Source organism: Rhinatrema bivittatum, chromosome 5 (assembly GCF_901001135.1).
Source record: "Rhinatrema bivittatum chromosome 5, aRhiBiv1.1, whole genome shotgun sequence".
In the NCBI taxonomy this organism is placed as follows: domain Eukaryota; kingdom Metazoa; phylum Chordata; class Amphibia; order Gymnophiona; family Rhinatrematidae; genus Rhinatrema; species Rhinatrema bivittatum.
The window spans coordinates 251,649,939-251,671,471 of record NC_042619.1 but is presented as its reverse complement, the minus strand read 5'-3'; the positions used below and the strand labels follow the sequence as shown (position 1 = coordinate 251,671,471).

The window sequence follows — 21,533 nt, the reverse complement described above, 5'->3', positions numbered from 1 at the left end:
ATCAGGGTGAGAGATTTGTGAAGGATTCTGTGGTAGATTGGTAACCAGTGTAGGTTTCGGAGAGTGGGAGTAATATGTTCTCTTCGGTTGGTGTTGGTTAAAATTCTGGCCGCAGCATTTTGAATCATTTGAAGTGGTTTGATGGATGAGTTGGGAAGGCCAGTGAGAAGAGCACTGCAGTAATCTATTTTTGCAAATATTAAGGATTGGAGAACAGTCCTAAAGTCGTGTAAATAAAGGAGGGGTTTGAGTCTTTTCAACACCTGTAGTCTGTGGAAGCAATCTTTGGTAGTCGAATTGATCATGGTCTTTAAGTTAAGGCGGTTGTCAAGGATTACTCCCAGATCTCTTACTTGAGTGAGGGTGAGATGATAACTGTGGTGTGTTTGTGGAGGGTGGTTGTCTGGGTTGGAGGAGATAAATAGTAGTTCAGTCTTAGCGGAGTTGAGGACCAGATTTAGGTTGTTGAGGAGATTGTTGATAGATTGAAGACAATTTTTCCAAAGCGAGAGAGTTTTGGTGATGGATTCTGTTATGGGAATCAGAATCTGAACATCGTCAGCGTAGATGTAATGAATGAGGTTGAGACTTGTTAACAGATGGCAAAGGATGTGTAAGATATATCCTCCTGGGAATGATAGATGCTGGCGGAGCTGTGGAGGACTGAGATCCTTTTATCATATTTAGTGGTTGTTTCCTATAATAGAGGTCTTTTGGCAACATGTTTATGATAGGATGCACATAGCATTTAGGGGTAAAGGCTACATGAGGTCCTAAACATGCGCTGCTGAACATATCAAATCCAGAATTGGAAGGTTGCGCACAGAAATTGTCAGCAGATATTTCTAGCCACAAGGTGCAAAATTGCTGCTGCTTGGAAAGGTCCAATAGCTCCTTCCCTGGCTATTTTTCTCTGTAGACTACATAAAAGTTAGTTTAGCCAAGATTCATGCCTTGTGGTTTAATACCTTAAAATTTGGATGCCGTACATTTCATGGTGAGAGAGACAGGAGTGTATTCTCATAGGGATCCGGCATGCATGATTTAACAATGCAGGCTTACTGCGCTGTGCTTAGCGTTGCCTGGCATGACTGTGGTTATTTTTTGTTATTTCTATTATTTATCTTAACGTTCCACTTGTTGTTTGTCGGCATATCCTCATGACTACATTCAAAGTGCTGCCCTGTACTGCTTACTTGATTTGTATATGACTAGTATTGCTGTATTACTATGTTCTTTTTCTTTTTGATTAGATTTTGAATGCAATACCCCTATGGGTGGGGTGATGTCACCTGGGATGGTGATATGCTTATGGAAGGGTAAAAACAGGACTGAGACATTGTACTTCTTGTTCCATGTGTTCTGTTTATTTATAGTTTTTTTATATACCGCGGCACGTAATGCACATCACCTTGGTTTACAGCAAACAGTAATTCAGCCACAGGCTTTACAATAAACATAAGTGGAAAACGCAAAATGCTTATTTAACAGTAAAACTAGGAGTATAAATATCATATACATATGTGAAACAATGATAATTGAAATAATTAACTTAAAGTCTGTCCTGTAGGGAGATATTTCTAGGGAATAAAACGGGTAGGGAAAGGGGGAATCATGGGGTGGGGGTGGAGAAGGGAGTCGGGGGGGAAGGGAAAGGCAAGGTAGGGTGGAGGAATCAAGAGGAGGTTGAGCAGCGAAGTATGTAATTTGCATGAGTCCCATCCTTCAATGGAAGGCTTTTCTAAACAGCCATGTTTTTAGGTTATGTTTAAATTTTTGGTGGCAAGGTTCCTGGCGCAGTTCCGTGGGCATACTGTTCCACATTTTGGTTCCTGCTATGATGAGCGACCGTTCTTTAGTGGATGCATGTTTAGTTAGTTTAGGAGAAGGGATCGGCAGTCTGGCCTGATGTTGGGATCTGATTGGACGGTTTGTTTTTTTTAAATACAGGTGCTCAGAGAACCATTGCATGTTTTGGTTATAGATGGCCTTATGTATCAGTGTAATAGATTTGTATATGATCCTGGATGCTACGGGTAGCCAGTGAAGAGATTGAAGCGCAGGAGTGATGTGATCGTGGCGGTGCGTGTTGGTGATGATGTGCGCCGCTGCATTTTGTAGCATTTGTAATGGTTGCAACGTGTTTTTTGGTAGGCCTAATAGCAATGCGTTGCAGTAGTCAAGCTTTGATAGAATTGTAGCTTGTAGTACTGTGCGGAAGTCGTGTGGGTGTAATAGAGGTTTGATAGGCTTCAGCATGTGTAGCTTAAAAAATCCATTTTTTTACAGTGTCAGCGATGAATTTTTTAAACGTAAAATTGTTGTCTATGATAATGCCAAGGCTGCGGACTTGTGCAGTAGGAGGGCAGCCTTGGGGTAGGACTGTTGTGTTCAGTGTGGAGTTGTTTGCAGGTGATATGATGAGAAGTTCAGTCTTGTTGGTGTTGATAGCCAGAAAGTTGTCGGTGAGAAGTTTTTTTTTTTTTATTTCAGTGAGGGCCGCATTCCAAGTGTTCAGGGCATTGGAGAGAGAGCTGTTGATAGGTATGAGAATCTGCACATCATCTGCGTAAATGAAGTGTTGAAAACCCAGTTTTGATAGTAGGCGGCATAGTGGTGTGAGATAAATATTAAACAGCGTTGATGAAAGTGCAGATCCTTGGGGTACTCCTTGTGTGAGGCTTCTAGGTTTAGATTCACATCGTCCACTTTTAACACTGTAAGTCCTATTGATAAGGTAGGATTGGAACCAGAGTAGTGCTGTGCCGGTGATACCTATTTTAGTGAGGCGTGTGAGTGTGTTGTGATTTACAGTGTCAAAGGCGGCAGATATATCTAGAAGGGCGAGAATGTATGCATGGCCAGAGTCTAGGGCTTTTAAGAGTGATTCTGATAGTGATAGGAGGAGCGTTTCCGTGCTGCGGTGCTTTCTGAATCCATATTGTGATGGGAAGAGTAATTGATGTTCGTCTAGGTATTCGGTGAGTTGTTTGTTGATGATTCTTTCCATTATTTTGGATAGGAAGGGGAGGTTCGAAACTGGCCGATTTTTGTTGTTGATTTGCACTGTCTTCAACAAAAGTTTTAATTAGAAAAAAAAAATCAGAGAAAATATTTTCACTTGGTACTCAGTTAAATGTGGAATTTTTTGCTAGAGGATATGGTGAAAGCAGTTAGCATAGCTGGGCTTAGAAAGGGTTCTGGCAAATTTCTGGAGGAAAAGTCCATAAACCACGATTTCCTAGCATGAAGATAGGTGGATTCAGGACTAGTGGGTTATGTACCTCTACATGGAGATGGAGCAAAGTGACGTCACAGTATTTATAGTCCTAGAGTGACATCAGCCTGCCAGTATTCTCCGTCTTCAGCAGATGGTGGACATGCATCTCCCTACTGAGGATTGCTTCAAATTTTGGAAGGAGAAATAAAAGGAAAATTAATTTGTCCTGCTCTTCTGTGGTGATACCAAATGGTCCCTCCCCCAGTTGAGAATTTCTAAGGTGATTTCCATGGTCCCTCAGATGTGTGCCTTGGTCCTGGTATCTGGTTTTTCAGTTGGCGTGGACTTAGCTGATTATACAGCTTAAAGGCAGCAGGTGCAGAAGCTAAGCATGGGGGTGACAGGAAATGCCCTCTCCCTCTCCAGCCGGAGACTGTGTCTGTACGCAGCTGGGAAGGGCTGAGCTCGGGTAAGGGTGGTTTTTTTTTTTTTTTTTTTTTTTAAATTAAAGATAAGGGGACTAAGATGGCATCCTCAAGGAGGGACGTGTTTGATCAGCTCCGCTTTGCACGGTTCTTTTCTTCTTTGGCTGCTACCAGCAATTACGCCTCACACTAAGTGTAAGGGTAGACTGAGGGAGGTAGCCCCAGTTTCCCCAGTCGGCCTGATCCAGCAGAGAATGGAGGGCTGCTTCATCGCTGACCCTGGCTGAACTTCAGGTGCAAGAAACGCTGTGACTGCCGGCATGGAGCATATGTCGGCGTCACTTGATTCGCAAACATCGTTGAGTCCTGGAGCGCTGATAACTCCCTCCCTCCCCTTCTGCGACCCAACCCTTGGATTGGACCAACTGGTGGAACTCCTGGGCACAGAGCAGTCAACTCTGGAGGTTGCAGGGCGAATCCCTCTGTTCGAGTTGGAATATCTGAAGTAAGTGAAATTCCAACTACTTTACTTCAGTTGCCGGTTCAACATACTTCAGTTTCGGACTCAGGAAGCCATGGTTTGTCTGCTATGGCGTCTAATCCCACAAGGGAAGGGGAACTTGCTTGGTGGCCACAGTGGTGTGGTAATTGCTAGCAGTTTAGATACGGTTGGCTCTATTTGCAAAGCTAATTTGACTAAGCCTTCTGTTATCACACTAGATTCAGTGTGGTCTGCTATAATAACTGTGGAAAAATCCATTTCTTCTTTAATTTCTTTAACTGTGGACATAAATAATCATATACAATCCTCAGAACTTTTGATTGCCTCACATGCTACTAAGTTAGAGAATATGGAGCAGAGAGTGACCCAAATCCAGAAGGTACAGTCCAGATTAATACAGGGAGATATCTTTCATTTAAAGAGACTTGAGAATATTGAAAATGCTATGAGATATTTGAACCTGAGAGTTCTGAATTTTCCTCAAGTTCTTTGTTTCCCCTCGGGACCAATTTAAAAAAAATATCTCCAAGAGATTTTGAAAATTTCATCGGATGCATTGCCTCCTCTTGCTAAAATGTACTTATCTCTTTTATCAAAAGATATAATCTTTTCAACCATTGGATTCTGCACCTCCCATTGTTGATTTATCTGCTTTCCTGGAATCTTCGGGAGAAGAACAAGTTGAAAAGCGTGGGACATTTATTGGTCGTTTATTTTTCCATCTGATAGAGACTTGGTTCTCAAGTTATTTCTTCGTAACAGACAAGTTCCATATTATGGTCACAAATTGTGGATTTTCCTGGATATAGTAAGGACTACTCAGCAGAGGAGAGAGGAGTTTCTAGTTCTGTCATCAAGCTAGACAAATAGGAGCTCAGATCACAAAACGATATCCATGTAAATGTATTACGAAAATTAATAATGTTAAATATATATATTTTGATCCAGCTCAATTGAAGTTCTTTTTAGATTCTCCTCCTTCATCAGGAAATATAGCCAACTAAATAGTTATCACAATTGTATAAATGCCGAGGCTATCCCTCCTTAATTGCCTAATTTTCTTCTGTTTTGTATTGATATGCTCTTTAGAATCTTGGCTCCCCTAATTGCTTGGTACTTAGGATAATGTACTGATTTATTTCTTTAATATTTTGCTTGTATCTTATCTCTATACTAATATCCTTAACTATTGACAAGTTTGTTTTTGTCAAATTATTATTATAATAAAGAGAAAATGTTAAAATAAAAAAGATACCTTACAGAGACAGTGAAGGAGGGTTATTCCAGGGATTCCCCGGTCTCTGAGCTCGGTGTGCTGTTCCGACGTTCATCCTGCCCTGAGGGAGGTTCAGGGAAGGGGGCAGCCCAGCAGGCTGAGCAGTCCCTTTTGGCTGGAACCCACTCCGAGACTTTTCTACTGCGCGCTATGTGGTAGGCCTATGAATTTGGCTGCCCTCTATTGGACGTCTGTTCAGCGGTGTGTTTTGGTATGCATCCAGGTTTTGGATGCTTAGTTGAGAGTTGGCTTGGGCATTCAGGTTAAGCAGCATCCGGCTTGGATGTGCGCTTATCCTGTGCACACAAATTGGGCATATGTTTGTGTACGCTTAAGTTGAGGCACCTAGCCTTGGAGATATATATATATATAGAGAGATTATAGATACCTATCTATATATATCTCCAATGCTAGGTACCTCAACTTAAGCACCTTGCCTTGGAGATATAGATATAGATAGATAGATATATATAGAGAGAGTGAGAGAGAGAGATATAGATATATCTATCTATCGATATATATATATATATATATATATATATATCTATATCTCCAAGGCTAGGTGCCTCAACTTAAGCGTACACAAACGTATGCCCAATTTGTGCGCACAGGATAAGCGCACATCCAAGCCGGATGCTGCTTAACCTGAATGCCCGAGCCATCTCACATCTTTACCCTTAATCTCATCTAAATCTAAAGATATGTCAGGAGAAACGCCTGATAATGGAACTCCCTTGACTGGTTCTTCAGCAGGGGACGGCAGCTCAGTGGGCACCGCATAAGTGCCTCCTGATTTTGGGATGGATCCTTCTGCCTTTTCTTGGGTAGAATTCTTTCAAGGATTGCAATCCTTTCTTCAGGCACAGTCCTCAGCCCCATCCAATCCTGACAGGTCAGTTTCTCAGACGGTGGCCACGCCCTTTTCTGGTACTACATTTAAGCGCCAAAGTATTCCTTGAGCTTCAAGTGTTCCTGACAGAAATCCGGAGGGCACTGATGATGAGTCAGATCCTGACACTCTGGAGGATGGGGAAATTCCTCTGGGATTAAAACCCGTATAAGACTGTTATGGTTATTTCATAGAGATGAATTGCCGCCCCTGATTTCCCAGACATTGAGCATGCTGGGAGTTCCTGGATGCTGGGAGTTCCTGGAACAGATTCCATGTCTGAGCCAAAGAAAAATCCCATTTTGGTCTCTTTGCATAAAGCCTCTTGTTTTCCCAGTTATGGAGGCCATTCAAGAATTGATTGATCTTGAATGGAAAACCCTGGAGGCAAATTTTAAAGGTGGTTGGACCTTGGAAGGTTTGTACCCCCTGGATCTAGTGGCAAGTGTGTGTCAGCATTTCCTGAAAGTGGATGCACTGGTCTGTGCTGTCTCTAAATGGCAGACTATCCCTATGGAGGGAGGAATGGCCTTGAAGGACGCGCATGATAGGAGACTTGAGTGCATCCTTAAGCAATCATTTGAAGCAGTGGCAATGACTTTGCAGATAGCTTCCTGTTGTTCCTTGGTGGCTTGCTCTTATTTGCTTCTCTCTCAGGAGGTTGATGACTCGAGTATCTTTCAGGGCAGTTATGGAACCCGCCACCGCCTTAGCAGATATGGGCTGCAATTTGGTCCAGACATCAGACAGAAGAGTGGCTTTGTTAATAGCGGCCAGATGCCAGTTATGGTTGAGGAATTGGTTGGCCAATGTGGCATCTAAGGCAAACCTTACAAAATTTCCTTTTAAAGGCTTGAACTTGTTTGTGAGCGAGTTGAAGCTGGCCAGTAAATGGGGTGAATCTCTGGTTCCTCTGTTGCTGGAGGATAAGAAGTAGTTGCTGTGCCCCTTTGATATGAGGAGTCATCTCAAAGGTTTCAAGAGTTTTCATCCCTACAGAGGGACGACCTTTTGGAGTACTCGACCTTTCGGAGTACTCTGCCTTTTGGCAGATCTCAGTCCTTTCGTCCCAGACAGCCTAGGTGGGGGCTCAGGTACAGCAACCTCCTGACCCTCCCAATGAAGATTTGCTGACTCACCCCCAGGAACAGGAGATAAGGGGATGCCTCTCTTTTATCAGAGGTGGGTTGAGATCGCATTGGATCAGTGGATCCTGGAAGTAATACGAGAAGGATATGCGCTGGAATTTTGCAGTGTTCCTCGGGCATGTTCATGGTGTCTCCCTGCCACTCTCTGCAGAAGAAGCAGGCGGTGGAGTATATAATGTCAAGGCTTTTCAGTCTGAGGGCTGTGGTTCCAGTACCCATGTCTCAAGAAAATATGGGTTGATATTCCATTTATTTCATTGTGCCCAAGAAGGAGGGCTCCTTTCGTCCCACCCTGAATCTCAAAGGGGTCAACCGTTGTTTGTGGGTGACTCTCATTTTTGTATGGAAACATTGTACTCGGTGATAATGACTGTGCAGTTGGAGGAATTTCTGACTTCCTTGGATTTGCTGGAGGCTTACCTCCATATTCCTATCAGATTGGAGCACCAATGTTGTATGTGTTTTGTGGTGTTGGGCTGCCATTATCAGTTTTGGGTGCTGCCTTTTGGTCTGTCCACCGCTCACAGAACTTTTTCCAAGATTATGGTGGTGGTGGTGGCAGAACTGAGAGAGGATGGAATCCTAGTACACGAATGGTTGATTCAAGCCAAGTCTCTGGAAGAGAGCCGTTTGACCCGCAAGGTGATCTCTCTGTTACAGGAGCTTGGTTGGGTTGTGAACCTAGCCAAGAGCAGTCTTCAGCCATCTCAGTTATTGGAGTATCTGGATGTGCGATTTGACATGATGCAGGGCAAAGTTTTTCTGCCAGAAGCTCGCATTCAGAAGTTGATGCCTCAGGTGCGTCTCTTGGTGAACATTATATGCCCAACAGTGTGGTCCTATTTACAGGTACTTAGGATGATGGCAGTAACCCTGGAAGTGGTGCCTTGGGCGAGGGTGCATATGTGTCCACTTCAGCACTCCCTGCTGTTTCATTGGAACCCGCAATCTCAGGACTTTTTGATTCGGCTCCACCTGCCGATGGAAGTCTGCTCTCACCTCCAGTGGTGGTTGCAAGCAGATCTGAGAGAGGGAGTTTCCCTGACATTGCCGGAGCGGTTGATACTCATGACAGAAGCGAGCCTCCAAGGTTGGAGAACCTGCTGTCAGAAACTAACAGCGCAAGTGTAGTGGATAGGAAAATTGGTGATTTTGTCATAGATTACACAACACACTTATTTATAAGTATAGAAGTTTTACTTATAAGTCTGAGAATAAGCAATAAAAGCATACAAGACTAGAATTTGCAGAAAAGAAAATTCACAAAAATACTTCCCCTCATAGTTCCCAATGTGAGTCTATATATCTTTGTAGATCTGGGAACACAGCATGCTGAGAAATCAGCAACAGTTCATCAGGCACTTCATTAACTACTGTTAATGTCCAAAGCTATTCTTCTGAGCTGCTGTTCTTCCGATTTCAAGCAGCTTGTCACATGTTGCTCTTTTTAAGTTAATTCTTCTGATCTTTCCTCTAGTTTCTTCTCTGGGCCACTCCCATGTATTCTTTGAGATCCCAACTGTCTGTCACATCAGCAAGCAGTTAGGTATGGCCAAGAGGCTACTGTACTGTTTTCCTCTGATATGTGCAGTTAGCCTTCTGAGTAACTGCTCTTTAATATATCTGATCTCAGAATCTTTTGTTACAAGCAGGCTAAGAAAAATAGCATATTTATTCTCAAAATGTATAGGCCTTATATCAAATAATTACATTAATAATATCAGTGATTTCTCTGCTTCATTAATCTGTTGTGGCACAATATTCTTCCGTAAGCAAAATAACTCCTAAATTTCCCACAGCAAGGGCGCTGGAATATAGAAGAGTCTGTCTGGAACATCAATCGGCTGGAAGCCTGGGTGGTTTGGTTGGCATGCTTGCAGTTGAGCAGCAGACTGCTGGGTTGAGCGGTCTGAATAATGTCTGACAACACGACGGTGGCTTACATCAATCGGCAGGGAGGAACCAAGAGCCAGCAGTATTGCAGGAGATAGACTAACTTATGGAATGAGCGGAAATGTATCTTCAGGTGATTTCGGCATCATACATTGCAGGAAAAGACAATGTAAGAGCAGACTTTCTCAGCAGGGAGAGTCTGGACCCAGGAGAATAGGTATTGTCGGATGAGGCGTTCCAGCTGACTGGATCACTGGGGCCTTCCATTTATAGACCTGCTGGCAACTTCTTGCAATGCAAAAGTTCCTTGATTTCTTCAGTTGCTGGAGAGATTTGAAGTCCTTGGGCTCTCGTTCAGGTCTGGCCAGAAGACAAGCTGCTGTATGACTTTCCCCTGTAGCCCATGCTGGGCAGAATAGTTTGAAGGATCAAAGGCCATGGGGGGTTGGTGCTCCTGGTGGCACCAGATTGGCCCAGAAGACCATTGTATGCAGATCTGCGAAGACGCCTGGTAGAAACCCCCCTTCCTGTACCACATGCAGTCCTTCAGTATTTCTCTGTCTCTTGCAGTCTGGAATTCTTAAAAGAAAAAGATATAGATGAGAAGAAAATTTGGCTCCCCCGAGGTACTAGGTTCCTTCGTGGGCCATCCTTCTGGTGGAGCGGGGTGGTTAATGATCCCTGTCTGGTCTTGGCCCTTTGTGACAGAGGGGATGGATAGGCAGGGGTCCTGGTTCCCTCTCCCCCACTCTGGGCCCTTCACACTCTCGATGGGTCTGGCTCCTCAGTGGCGGCTCTCCAGAAGCAGGGGAGTAGATCTTTCCACAAGTTTTTCTTTGTGCCTGTCTCTCTTAATTTAATTAAAAAAAAAAAAAAGCTGGAGCAGGGAGAGCGGCAATAGCAGCCGTTCTCTGCAGGGCTGACAGGCAGGAAGGAGCGGGCCGAATTGCCTGCCTTTGGGGCCAGGTGAGTGCTGAATTTTGGCACTGGACGGTGGCTGCAGCGATCGCATCGGCACTGTTTAATTTTAGGCCTGACCGCACGTGCAGGCCTAACTGCCCCAACATCCCAGCTCCCGCGCAGCATGGCAAACTGTCGCAGCTGCAGTTTGAGGGAAGCTTGCCTCGATGCAGCCTCATTTTGCTGTAATTGTGCCTCGAGAGGAGGGAGGGGCTGGGTCCTCGGCAGGACCTCCTAGGGGTGGCGAGAAGGTGCAGGCAGCTGGGACGGTTCTGGAGGCTCCGAGGGGGAGGGGGTCAGAGGAGCCAGCGGCCTTTTTGGCAGCACATGCTGAACTACAGGCTGCCATTTGAGGCCCAGGACTCCCCTCCCACACTTCCGGTGGGAAAGGATCCTGCTGGGGGCAGGGAAAGGCTCGAGAGGTAGTGGATCAGGATTCTTCCTCCTCTGACCTGGAGGCAATTTCCATGGGTTTTTACTTCTTCATAAGGCTTATTTAGCCAGGAAGGAGGTAGTGGCAAAGAGACTCTTGCCTAGGAAGTCCCGGTCGGCCAAAAGGGCTAGAGGGCCAATGGAGTCAGGAGGGATCCTGCGTATGATGGGTCTCGGATGAACCCTGGAGGAGGATGATTAGTAAACGGTATGGATGACCCTGATCAGCTAATAGGGGGTTCGGTGGGACCGGACAAGAACCCTGTTGGTGCCTTGGGAGATCAGAGGCAGGATCCAGACCAGGATCCAGTGGACACTTTGGGGGATCCGATGCAGGATCCGGGGGCTCAGGATCCGAATGCGGTTCCGATCGCAGAAGGAGATGACCTGTGAGTGGTCCAGCTGTTCTGGAAGGAGAAACTAGGTTCATTGATCCCCCCCCCAGGTGCTGGAGCAGCTTGGGATTAAAGCCGCCCAAGAAGACTCCAACAAGGAAGATGTGAACTCATTCCTGGAGTGATTGCGGGGATCTCCTACAGCTTTCCCATTGCCAAAGCAGGTGAAGAGGTTAGTGGATCGGGAGTGGGAATCTCCCGAGGCAGGCCTGAAGGTTGCCGGAACAGATCTTGGAGTCATGGAGAATTGCCAAGGTAGATGCAGCTGTGTTTCTGGTTACCAAAAAGACAACCGTCCTGGTAGTGGGAGCAGAGGCCCTCAAGGATGTCCAGGATAGGGATCTGGAGATTCTACTCAAGCGGCTGTTTGAAGTTTCAGCTTTGACCCTTCGTGCAGCGGTGTGCGGAATTCTGATGCAGAGAGCCTGTTTGTCCTGGGTGCAGGTGGCAGCTGACACAGCGCAAGTGGCCCATTTAGAAGCAGGGGTAGCCTATGTGGCCGATGTCTGTATGACATGGTCTGGACTTCTGCCAGGAGTATGGTCTCTGCAGTGGAGGTGTGGAGACTCCTGTGGCTGCGAAACTGGTCAGCAGACATATGGTCTAAAGCCCAGCTGTCAAACCTCCCCTTCAGGGAAGTTTCTCTTCGGGGAGGACTTGGAGCAGCTCGTGAAGCAATTGGGAGAGTCAAAGGGCAATATGCCAGAGGACAGGAAGAGTCCTAGGAAGCCCTTTCTGCCATGAGCCCATTTTTGAGAGGCTAGGAGATTTTGAGCGGGCAGGACCCCTGTGCCAGCATCGCAGAAACAGGGTTTGGGCAGACAGCAGCCCTTTTGGAATCAGCACAGATCCCCGAGGGACAGTGGGTCCCAAGGAAGGAGTGGAGACAAAGTTGGACAATGAAGGTGGGTTGGTCCGCTCCTCCCTGGAAGCTATCGGAGGAAGGCTGTTTCTCTTTTTGAGGAGTGGTCCAGAATCACGTCGGACCAGTGCGTCCTGGAGGTGATAAGAATTGGTTACACCTTAGCATTTTCTCGGCCACTCGGACGCCTTTGTATTCTCCCGCTGCTGTATGAGACACAATACATCAGTTACAATGTCTGTGCGTCATTGTTCCGGTGTTTCTGTGGTGCCAAAGAAAGAAGGGACCTTTCGGCCCATTCTCAATTTGCAGAAGGTAAATGCTGCCCTCTGGGTGCTGTGTTTTTGGATGGAGACGCGGTGCACAAAGGGGAGTTTCTGGTGTCGTTTGTCTTTTCAGAGGCCTACCTTCATATCTCCATTCGGCTCAAACACCAGAAGTTTCTGAGGTTAATGGTTCTAGGAGAACATTTCCAGTTTTGAACTAAGTCATTTGGGTTGGTGATGGCACCATGCACATTCACAAAGGTGATGGTGGTAATGTCAGCGGCACTTAGGAAGGAAGGTATCCTGGTGCACCCGTACCTGGACCATTGGCTGATGCAGGTGAAGTTGGAGGTGGAGTATGGTTGCTCACTCCAGCAGGTACTTCAGCTTCTGGAGGCATTGGGCTGGGTGACGAACCTAGCAAAGAGTCATCTGAGGCCAACCCAATCTTTGGAGTATCTGGGGGCATGCTTCGATACCCAACTGGGGAAAGTGTTTCTAACTTTGGAGAGAGTCCTCAAGCTGCAGAGTCAGGTTCTTTGGTTTCTGCACCTGTTGGTGCCCAAGGTTTTGGATTACCTGCAGGTCCTGGGTCCATTGGCTTCTGTGCTGGACTTCGTACCATGGGCTTTCGCCCACATGCATCCTCTGCAGGGGGCTCTGTTATCCCATGGAATCTGCTGTCTGAAGAATTTCAGCTTCCTTTACCATTGCCAGAGGATGCCAGGTCCAGTTTTTCATGGTGGCTGTTTCAACACAATCTGGGGAAAGAAATGGATCTGGAAAAACCCGACTGGGTATTGTTGACCATGGAAATAAGACTTCTAAGGGCACTATTGCTCGCTGGTTAAAAAAGACGATAGCTTTGGCTTACATCTATAAGGGCCGGTTGGTACCGGAGGGATTGCGAGCGCATTCCACTAGGGCGCAGGCAACCTCATGGGCGGAGTGTCAATTGCTTTCTCCGCAGGAGATCTGTCGTGTAGTGACGTGGTCTCTCTTCACACTTTTACCAAACATTACCGCTTAGATGTGTGGGCTCCAGAAGAGACTACATTTGGGGAGAGTGTATTGAGTGTCGGTCTTTCGCGTTCCCGCCCAGAATAGAGGTACTTGGGTTCATCCCACTCGTCTGGACTGATCCGGGGTATGAACAGGAAAGGAATATTGGTTCTTGCCTGCTAACTTTTGTTCTGAAGTACCACGGATCAGTCCAGAGACCCCCTCCCCATCTGTCAAAAGACTTCCTCGCTTCTGGAGACACCTGAGCTGACTCTGCTGGCATCTGATATTCTCAGACAATTGAGAAGTGTACATAGTTTGGTATAGGTTTTGCATTATATCAAGGGAGCCTAGTATGCAGGGGCTCCAACTTAAGTCTCTGTTCGCCCAAACGTTTATTGGTTTTTAAGGTAGTTATCTTGGCTTGAGTACAGGTCAAAACTGAGGGACTGCAGGTGGCACTTTCGTTTATGTAGCAGTGCCGCAAAGTTTTCTGCCTCCATCACTGGTAAGGATGTGTAAACCACTCATCTGGATTGATCCGTAGTATTCAAGAATGAAAATTAGCAGGTAAGAACCAATTTTCCTTTCATCTTCCGCCACACAGGAATTTGTTGCAGCAGGGGCTTGTCCTTCATGAAGATCTGACTCTGTTCTATCTTACTGTATTGCCCTTCAACAAAGCAAGAGGGCTCACTTGTTGAAGCATGGATATTCTTCTCTGTGATTGCCACCTTGCTACGAGCTTGAACATTTTCCATTTCCTTAGCTTATGTGCAGGTTTGGCAAGTGTTTGAGGCTTGGTGTGAAGATCGAGGTTAGTTTTTCTAGTTCAGTTAAGTTCCGCTCATTTTGGCATTTTTGCCAGATGGGTTAAAGGGTTGGCTCTTAATTCCTTGAAGGTACAGGTATCAGCTCTTGCATGTTTCAGGGGCTAGGTGAATGGTGAATCCTTATCGTTTTATCCTGATGTGGCCCATTTCTTGAGAAGAGTGAAACATTTTCGTCCGTTCTTTTGTGGAGTCTTAATCTGATTTTGGATTTCTTGGTGGGCGCTACTTCTTGACTGCTGCTTAGCCTTTCTTGTGGTTACTGACCTTGAAAACCGTGTTTCTGGTGGCGATTTGTTCTGCATGTTGAATTTCTGAGCTGCAGGCCTTGTCTTGCCAGGAGCCGTTCCTTCAGATGACTTCAGGAGTGATACAGCTGCGTCCTGTTCCTTCATTCTTGCCTAAAGTGGTCTCTGATTTTCACTTGAATTAGTCCATTTCCTTACTGTCCTTGGGTAAGGAAAGAGATGCAGGAGAATATCACCTGTTGCATCCCTTGGATGTCAAGAGACATGTCGTGAGTTATCTGGAGGTTTCTAAGCATTTCTGAAAGATGGTTCACATGTTTGTACCTCATGGTGGAGGAAAACAAGGCTAACCAGCTTCATGGGCTATAATAGCTCACTGGATGTGGCTGCTGAAAAGCCATTGCCTACTCAGGTTAGTCCACTAGGGTACATGCAATGTCATGGGCAGAGGTTAGATTGTCTCCTGTCGATATTTGCCAAGCAAATGTCCTTATACGCTTTTTCCAGGGATTATCGTCTGGATGTGCAGGCCCGAGAGGACACAGCCTTTGCACGTGCGGTGTTGAGTGGATTGTGGGCAGCTTCCTACCCTAATCGGGAGTAGCTTGGGTACATCCCACTGGTCCTGAATACATCTATCCACATGCTAGGAAATGAGAAGTTACTAATTACCTGAATTTCCTTTTCCTTAAGGTGAATAGATGGATTCAGTTTCCCACCCTTGGCTGCCGAATGATTGTGTGATGGTCCTCCTGTGCGGCTATGTGTTCCGGAGAAGTGTTCATCCAGTCCCTAGACTAGTATGCATATGTTCTTGCCTGAGTTCAGTGTTTCTTGTTGGTTGAGTACAGAAATGGTTGTCTGTTTTTAATCAAGAGTTTTGCTAGTTTGTCTACAGTTGCTTTTGAAGAGAATACTGGCAGGCTGATGTCTCTGCAAGACTATATATACTGTGATGTTAGTTTGCTCTGTCTCAATCTGTTGGTAGAGGTACGTAACCCACTGGTCCTTAATCTATCTATCCACCTTAAGGAAAAAAATTATCAGGTAAGTAATAATTTCTCATTAGCCATGCAGACTTGGGACAACCACTGCTCATATCTAATTATGAGTAAGGAGTGGTTCTGTTTGGGATACTGTCGGGTACTTGTGAATTGGTGGCCACTGTCTGAAAAAGGATGCTAGGCTTGATGGACCTTTGGAATGACCCAGTATGGCATTTTTTATGTTGTAACTTTGTACAAAAGAATAAAAACCATAAGTAGATTTAAGCTCATTTTTTAAGATCTTTTTTCTTGCAACTCATCTGCCTCTCTAGGCCAAAAGAGGAAATATCCATCAAGAAAGAGAAAAAGGACAGAGAGAGGGACCGGCAGCGAGATGGACTGGGCCGTGGCAGAGGGAGGCCAGAGGTCATTCAGTCTCATTCTATCTTTGAGCAAGGGCCAGCAGAAATGATGCAAAAACGAGGTATGGAGGAGGGGATGTGAGCTCTTCATGCTCTGCAGGGAAAGGGGACAGGTACAGATGCAGGAGTATGTTTGCATCACTTCACCATTTCACAGTGTTTTAGTATATTATCTGCATTTTGATCAATGTACAGGTACTTGGGGTAATTCTATGGACACGACAGATCTGGGACCTTCTCATATCATTAACATAAAGAAAGAGAAAAGGGAGACTGAAGAGGAAACCAAGAATATTCTTCGTATGTTAGAAAAGGATGATGTAAGTGAGTGCATTGCACAGCTGCCAGTGGAAGGTGTGTGTGTGTGTGGGGGGGGGTAAAACTGACTCTTGCAGATATAGCCGGAACACTATGCCTGTTTGCCCTGCTGCTTGAGAGATGCAGACAGTCGGCACAGCTTAAATGCTCATCCTGCTCTTCAAGACAATCACTGTATTTGGTATTGCTTATCCATTGCCACTTCCTCCTTCTAGTTCCTTGATGACCCAGGCTTGAGAAATGATGCACGGAATAAGCCAGTTCAGCTGCCTCTGGCACACTCAGGCTGGCTATTCACAGAGGACTCTGATGAGCAGGATGTGAAGCCCTGGCTGCCTCATGCCAAGGAAGAAAAGATGGAAGTGGATACGCCTCCTGTGAAAGGTGAAATATCTACTGCCTTTGTCCTTGTCATGTAATGCCAATGGCCACTCATAGGGTCCTGCTGATCACTGCCCAAGCCCACTTGCACTTTGCTTTCACACTGGCAGCCTCCCACCTGCCAACTGGGTGCCTGCTTGCCTCTCAGAAAGTATCCCGCCCACAAGCTATCCTGTGGTGGCTTCTAGAGACACTGGGACCCCCACACAGTCGAGAGTCTCACAGTTCCTAGAAAAGCACTAAATACAAAAAATACCGGGATCATCAACTGATCCAAGATAAGCAGAGCTAAGTGAGTTTATTAACAAAAAATGGAACAGCAAATGGAAAAAGATTCAACTTGCAAACAAGAACAGGTAAAACAACAAGGATTAAACAACAAAAGTTGGATAAGCTTTTCACTGTACTTTCCAGTGCCTGGATGGTTTCAGGAATTGTTTCCTGCCAGAACTGGAGCAGGGTCTCTGCTCTCTCTCTGCTTCCAAGCTGAGATTAGAGAATTCAAACACCTTCAGGGGCATTCTGTCTGAAGGGCCAATTGGGGCGGCATTGGCTTTCTAACCAGTTTTCTGGCCAGTAGCACTGCAGGATGTTTGACAGTTTCCTTGAGGATACTGGGATATGTATGACGTTCATATCTTTCTGTGTCAAGCCAGCATCCCAAGCCTCTGTTTGACCTACAGTGCAGAGGTCAACTACCTCCTGCAGGCCAGCACAGAGGAAATGAGCTCTCTGGGGGAAAAGTGTCACAGGGCAGAGCAATCCTAATGACTAATGAATCACAAACTAATTAGGTGTTATGTCCTGGTGGGCCAGAAAGACATTGTATACTGTAATCCTGGTGGGATAGGATCACTTCCTTTCTTTTTGATTTATACTTATTTTTCATTTCATTAGTAAAGGAGGAGCCCACAGATGATGAAGACATGAAGGAAGTTGCCCCAACTGCAAAGTTAACAGAAGTGAGGAAGGCCCCAGGCCTCCCGCGGGATGTCTCGCTGGCAGAACTGCTACAGACCTTGAGTCTGTCCAGGGAGGAAGAGCTCCTCTTCTTACAGCTGCCAGATACGCTTCCAGGGCAGCCGCCTTCACAGGACACTAAACCAATCAAAACGGAATTACAGAGCGAGGATGGGCAGACTATGCTGGTGAAGCAAGAGAAAAGCCAGGTGATGTTTGGCCATTTACTGATCCTTCCCAATTCTGACACTCCCTGGCACAGTACCTGACGTATGACTGGCATTTCTGTGCCATAGCACCCACACAGGAGATAACTAAATTCTAAGGCTGTCCTCTTCATCATGCTCCATTTAGCATAGACAAGGGCTTCCCAAACCTGTCCTGGGGACCCCACAGCCAGTTGGGGTTTCAGGATATCCACAATGAATATGCATGAGAAATTTGCATATACTGTCTCCACTGTATGCAAATGTATCTCGTGCATATTCATTGTGGAAATCCTGAAAACCCGATTGGCTGTGGGGTCCCCAGGACAGGTTTGGGAAGCCCTGGCGTAGACATTTTGGGGATTAAAAGGAAAAGCACTCTGTTTCTTGTTCATACCCCAGATCAATCCAGACTCCGGGGTTTTGCCTCTCTGCCAGCAGATGGAGACAGAGAAGAGCTTTACTGACACTGCTACTTAACCTAGTATGCCACCTGCAGTCCCACAGTATTTCTCGGTCTCCAGCGGATGGTAGAGTTGTAAAACCTGCATTAAAATAAAATTGAATTGTTTCAGGAGCTTCCTCCTAGGGAAGGGGGTTAAGTCCCTGGTGAGAGCCGTCCTCCCTGGTTGAGGTGGACAAGCAGGGGGTTGGTGACCCTTGGTGGTGGCTTGTCCCTGCATGCTGAGGGGGGTTTTGATTAGCTGGTAGTCCAGTTCCCTCTATCCCCCAGAGAGCCCTCGGGATCCAGCAGCTGCTCTGCAGCATCAGTGAGGTTTGACCAAAAAAAAAAAACCTGTTTAAGGCAGTTGAAGAGAGTTCTTGGCTCCAGCTGGCCCTGCGAGTGGTCGGTGATCACACTAGACACTGGTGAGAGTCGGCGGTAGCTGGGGGGTCCTGGGGTAGATAAGACCGCCGTCGCAAGCGTCAAAAAAGCATGTGTGGGATGTACATGGCACAGGCCAAGAACTGTGGCAGGACTTGCTGCTCATGTGGGGATTTGTGCATGCAGCTGAATAGCACAGATTTGTGCGCATGCTGCATCTCCGGGGAGAAGGCAGCGCAGGTTCAGTTTCCGCGGGTAAAAGAGCAACGAGATTGTTGGGAGCCACCGCAGATCTTTTTCCTATAAACGCGGGAACGTGGCCATCTTGACTGCAGTTGCAGCAGCATGGGAAGCTCCAGGGGAGGTGAAGAATTCCCTCCTTTATAGCCAGCTGTGCAGCGTCCCATGGAGAGGCAGGAAGCTTTTGAGGATGAGGAGGCCTTGATGCAGGAGGATTTTGAAAATTCTTAGATTTTATTTCTCCTCCACAGAGCCTATCTGGCTAGAAAGACATCAAGGGAGATGTGCCTTCGTACTCGGGGTCAGCTGCAAGATAGCTCAAGTCCTGCAAAATGGCCCAAGGGGACCAGCAAAAAGGCATCACCTAACATCCAGAGGGTGCTCGGCTTGGCTGGGCAGCAGGGCGGCGCCATTGAGGAGTCTGAGGACCGAAGATGGTGATGGTCTGCTGGATGGTTCTCCAGGGGGGCGGAGTCCCCTCAGGACTTTTTGGATCTGGAGGAGGTGCCGGTGGCTGAAAGCGATGACCCTATGGTGGTCAGTCTGTTTCGGAGGGAAGAATTATGGCCTTCGATTCCACACATGCTTAAAGAACCTGGGCATCAGGCTTCCTCAGGAAGGAGTGGACCCTATCATGGATGGTGTGAGAGGTCCGGCTAAGACTTTTCCCTTCCACAAGTTTGTAAAGAAGTTGGTCGTCAAGAAGTGGGACATCCCTGAGACCGATCTAAAAGTGGAGAGGGCATTGGCAAAGTTGTACCTGTTATGGGAAGGAGACACTTAAGCTTTTGATGCTTCTGAAGGTAGACGCTTTGGTCTCAGTGGTGACCAAGAAAACCCCCATTCGTGGCAGGGTCTGCTGCACTGAAAGATGTGCAGAATTGAAAACTGGAAGTTCACCTCGGATTTTTGAGGTTTCTGCTTTGGGTATCTGGGCTGTGGTTTCAGCAGTTTTATGCAGAGAGCTTGTTTGCTGGCAGGTTTCCTCCATGAAGCAGGCAGAGTGCTTGGAGGCTGCCTATGTCTCAAATACCTTGTTTAACTTGATTAGGACGCCCTCTAGAATTATGTCAACTGTTTTGGCCAGGCAGCTGCTATGGTTAAGAAACTGGTTTGTGGATGTTTGGTCAAAGTCTGTGAGGGGCCCCTCCCATTCAAAGGAAAGCTTTTGTTTGGGGAGGATTTAGAGCAGCAGGTGAAGCATCTGGGAGAGTTCAAGGGGCATAAATTGCTGGAGGACAAGCCGAAGAGGGGAAAGAAATCCTTTCCTACCCATTCGCGTTTTAGAGACTATAGAAGGTATCAGCAGTACAAAGGCAAAGCTCAGACAGGACCCAGTTCTTTCGAGGTGGGCGAAAGCCAACCCGAGACACCACTGGTCGAGGATCCGGGGGGAGTTAAGTCTTCACAGTGAAGCAAGGCCGGTCCACTCATCTCTTCCGGATGTCGGGGGAGGGGGGGTATTAGCCCACTTTTACGAAGAGTGCACCCGAAACACAATGGACCAGTGGGTCTGGGAAGTGATAAAATAACAGCTACAAGTTGGAATTTGCTTGCCAGGTGCGGGAAGCCTCTATCCTCTTGTGCTCCCCATACCAAACAGGTAGTGGTTTGTGACATAGTAGACCGCTTTTGGTAGCTAGGGGCGATTAGTGCCAGTTCCTCGGGTGGATCAGGGAAAAATCGGTATTCTGTTAATTTTGTGATTCCAAAAAAGGAAGGGACATTCAGACCAATTTTGGAATTAAAAATGTCAAATCAGCCCTCAAAGTACCATGGATTCATATGGAGGCACTGCATTCAATCATAGGGCGAGTTCCTGGTGTCACTAGATCTCACAGATATCCCAATCAGGCAGAAGCACCAGAGGTTCATGAGGCTTATGATTCTGGGAGAGCATTTTCAGTTTTGCACCCTTCCTTTCAGGTTAGTGGCGCAGCACTATGTATGTTCACCAAAGTGATTATGGTGGTGGTGACAGCCCTTTAGAAGGAAGGAGTGCTGGTACACCCATTTCTGGACGACTGGCTCATTCAGGCAAAGTCAGCAGACTTATGTCAGCTGGCAGTACAGCGGGTCCTAGAGAGGTTGAGGGCTCTGAGTTGGGTGGTGAACCTAGTGAAGAGCCATCTAGTACCATCCCAATCCTCGAAGTATCTGGGTATTCAATTCGACACCCAGCTTGGCAAGGTGTTCCTCACGCAGGAGAGGATGGTGAAGTTGCAAATTCAGGTTTGCCACCTATTGCTCCTCACAGTGACCAGGGTTTGGGATTATTTGCAGGTCCTGGGATCTCTGGCATTAATGCTAGAACTAGTTCCGTGGGTGTTCGCGCATACATGGCCCCTTCAGATAGTGCTCCTATCCTGTTGGAACCCATTATCTGATGATTTCAAATTCCTCCTCCCCTTGGGGGGGGGGGGAGTCAAGATCCAATCTTTTGTGGTAGCTTGGTCAGGTCAATCTGGAACGATTGAGTTGGAAATCCCAGATTGGGTGATAGTAACTACCCATGCCAGCTTCCCTGGCTGGGGAGCGGTGTGTAGGGCCAGATCGCGCAGGGCCAGTGATCAAAGGAGGAGGCATTGTGGTCTATCAATTGGTTAGAGATGAGAGTGGAGCACTTCACCTTGCTTTCCTTTCTGCTACGGTTACAAGGTCGGTCCCAGAAAACAACAAGGTAGGCAATCTAAAAAAAAAAAAAAAAAAAAAGCCGTGAGGAAAAACCAAAAGGAATAGATGCCCAAAATGTCTTTTCAAAATCTTTAATGGGTGGAGACATATGAACCAACTGATAAAATTCGCCCGACTCAAACTGAGTTTCGCCACCTTCTAGTGGCTGCCTC

The 21,533-nt window shown here is 46.5% G+C and overlaps 1 protein-coding gene across 4 annotated transcripts in view; it reads left to right on the top strand.

Moving 5' to 3' along the window:
* The window catches only part of POLR3D (RNA polymerase III subunit D), a 79,678-nt gene that overhangs the window by 47,263 nt on the left and 10,882 nt on the right, over window positions 1-21,533 (top strand). For all 4 annotated transcript variants that reach the window (XM_029603807.1, XM_029603808.1, XM_029603806.1 and 1 more), the window contains 4 exons: window positions 15,667-15,818; window positions 15,952-16,076; window positions 16,290-16,458; window positions 17,353-17,624. In XM_029603807.1, the coding sequence (XP_029459667.1) occupies window positions 15,667-15,818; window positions 15,952-16,076; window positions 16,290-16,458; window positions 17,353-17,624 (718 nt within the window). The remainder of the gene's footprint in view (window positions 1-15,666; window positions 15,819-15,951; window positions 16,077-16,289; window positions 16,459-17,352; window positions 17,625-21,533) is intronic.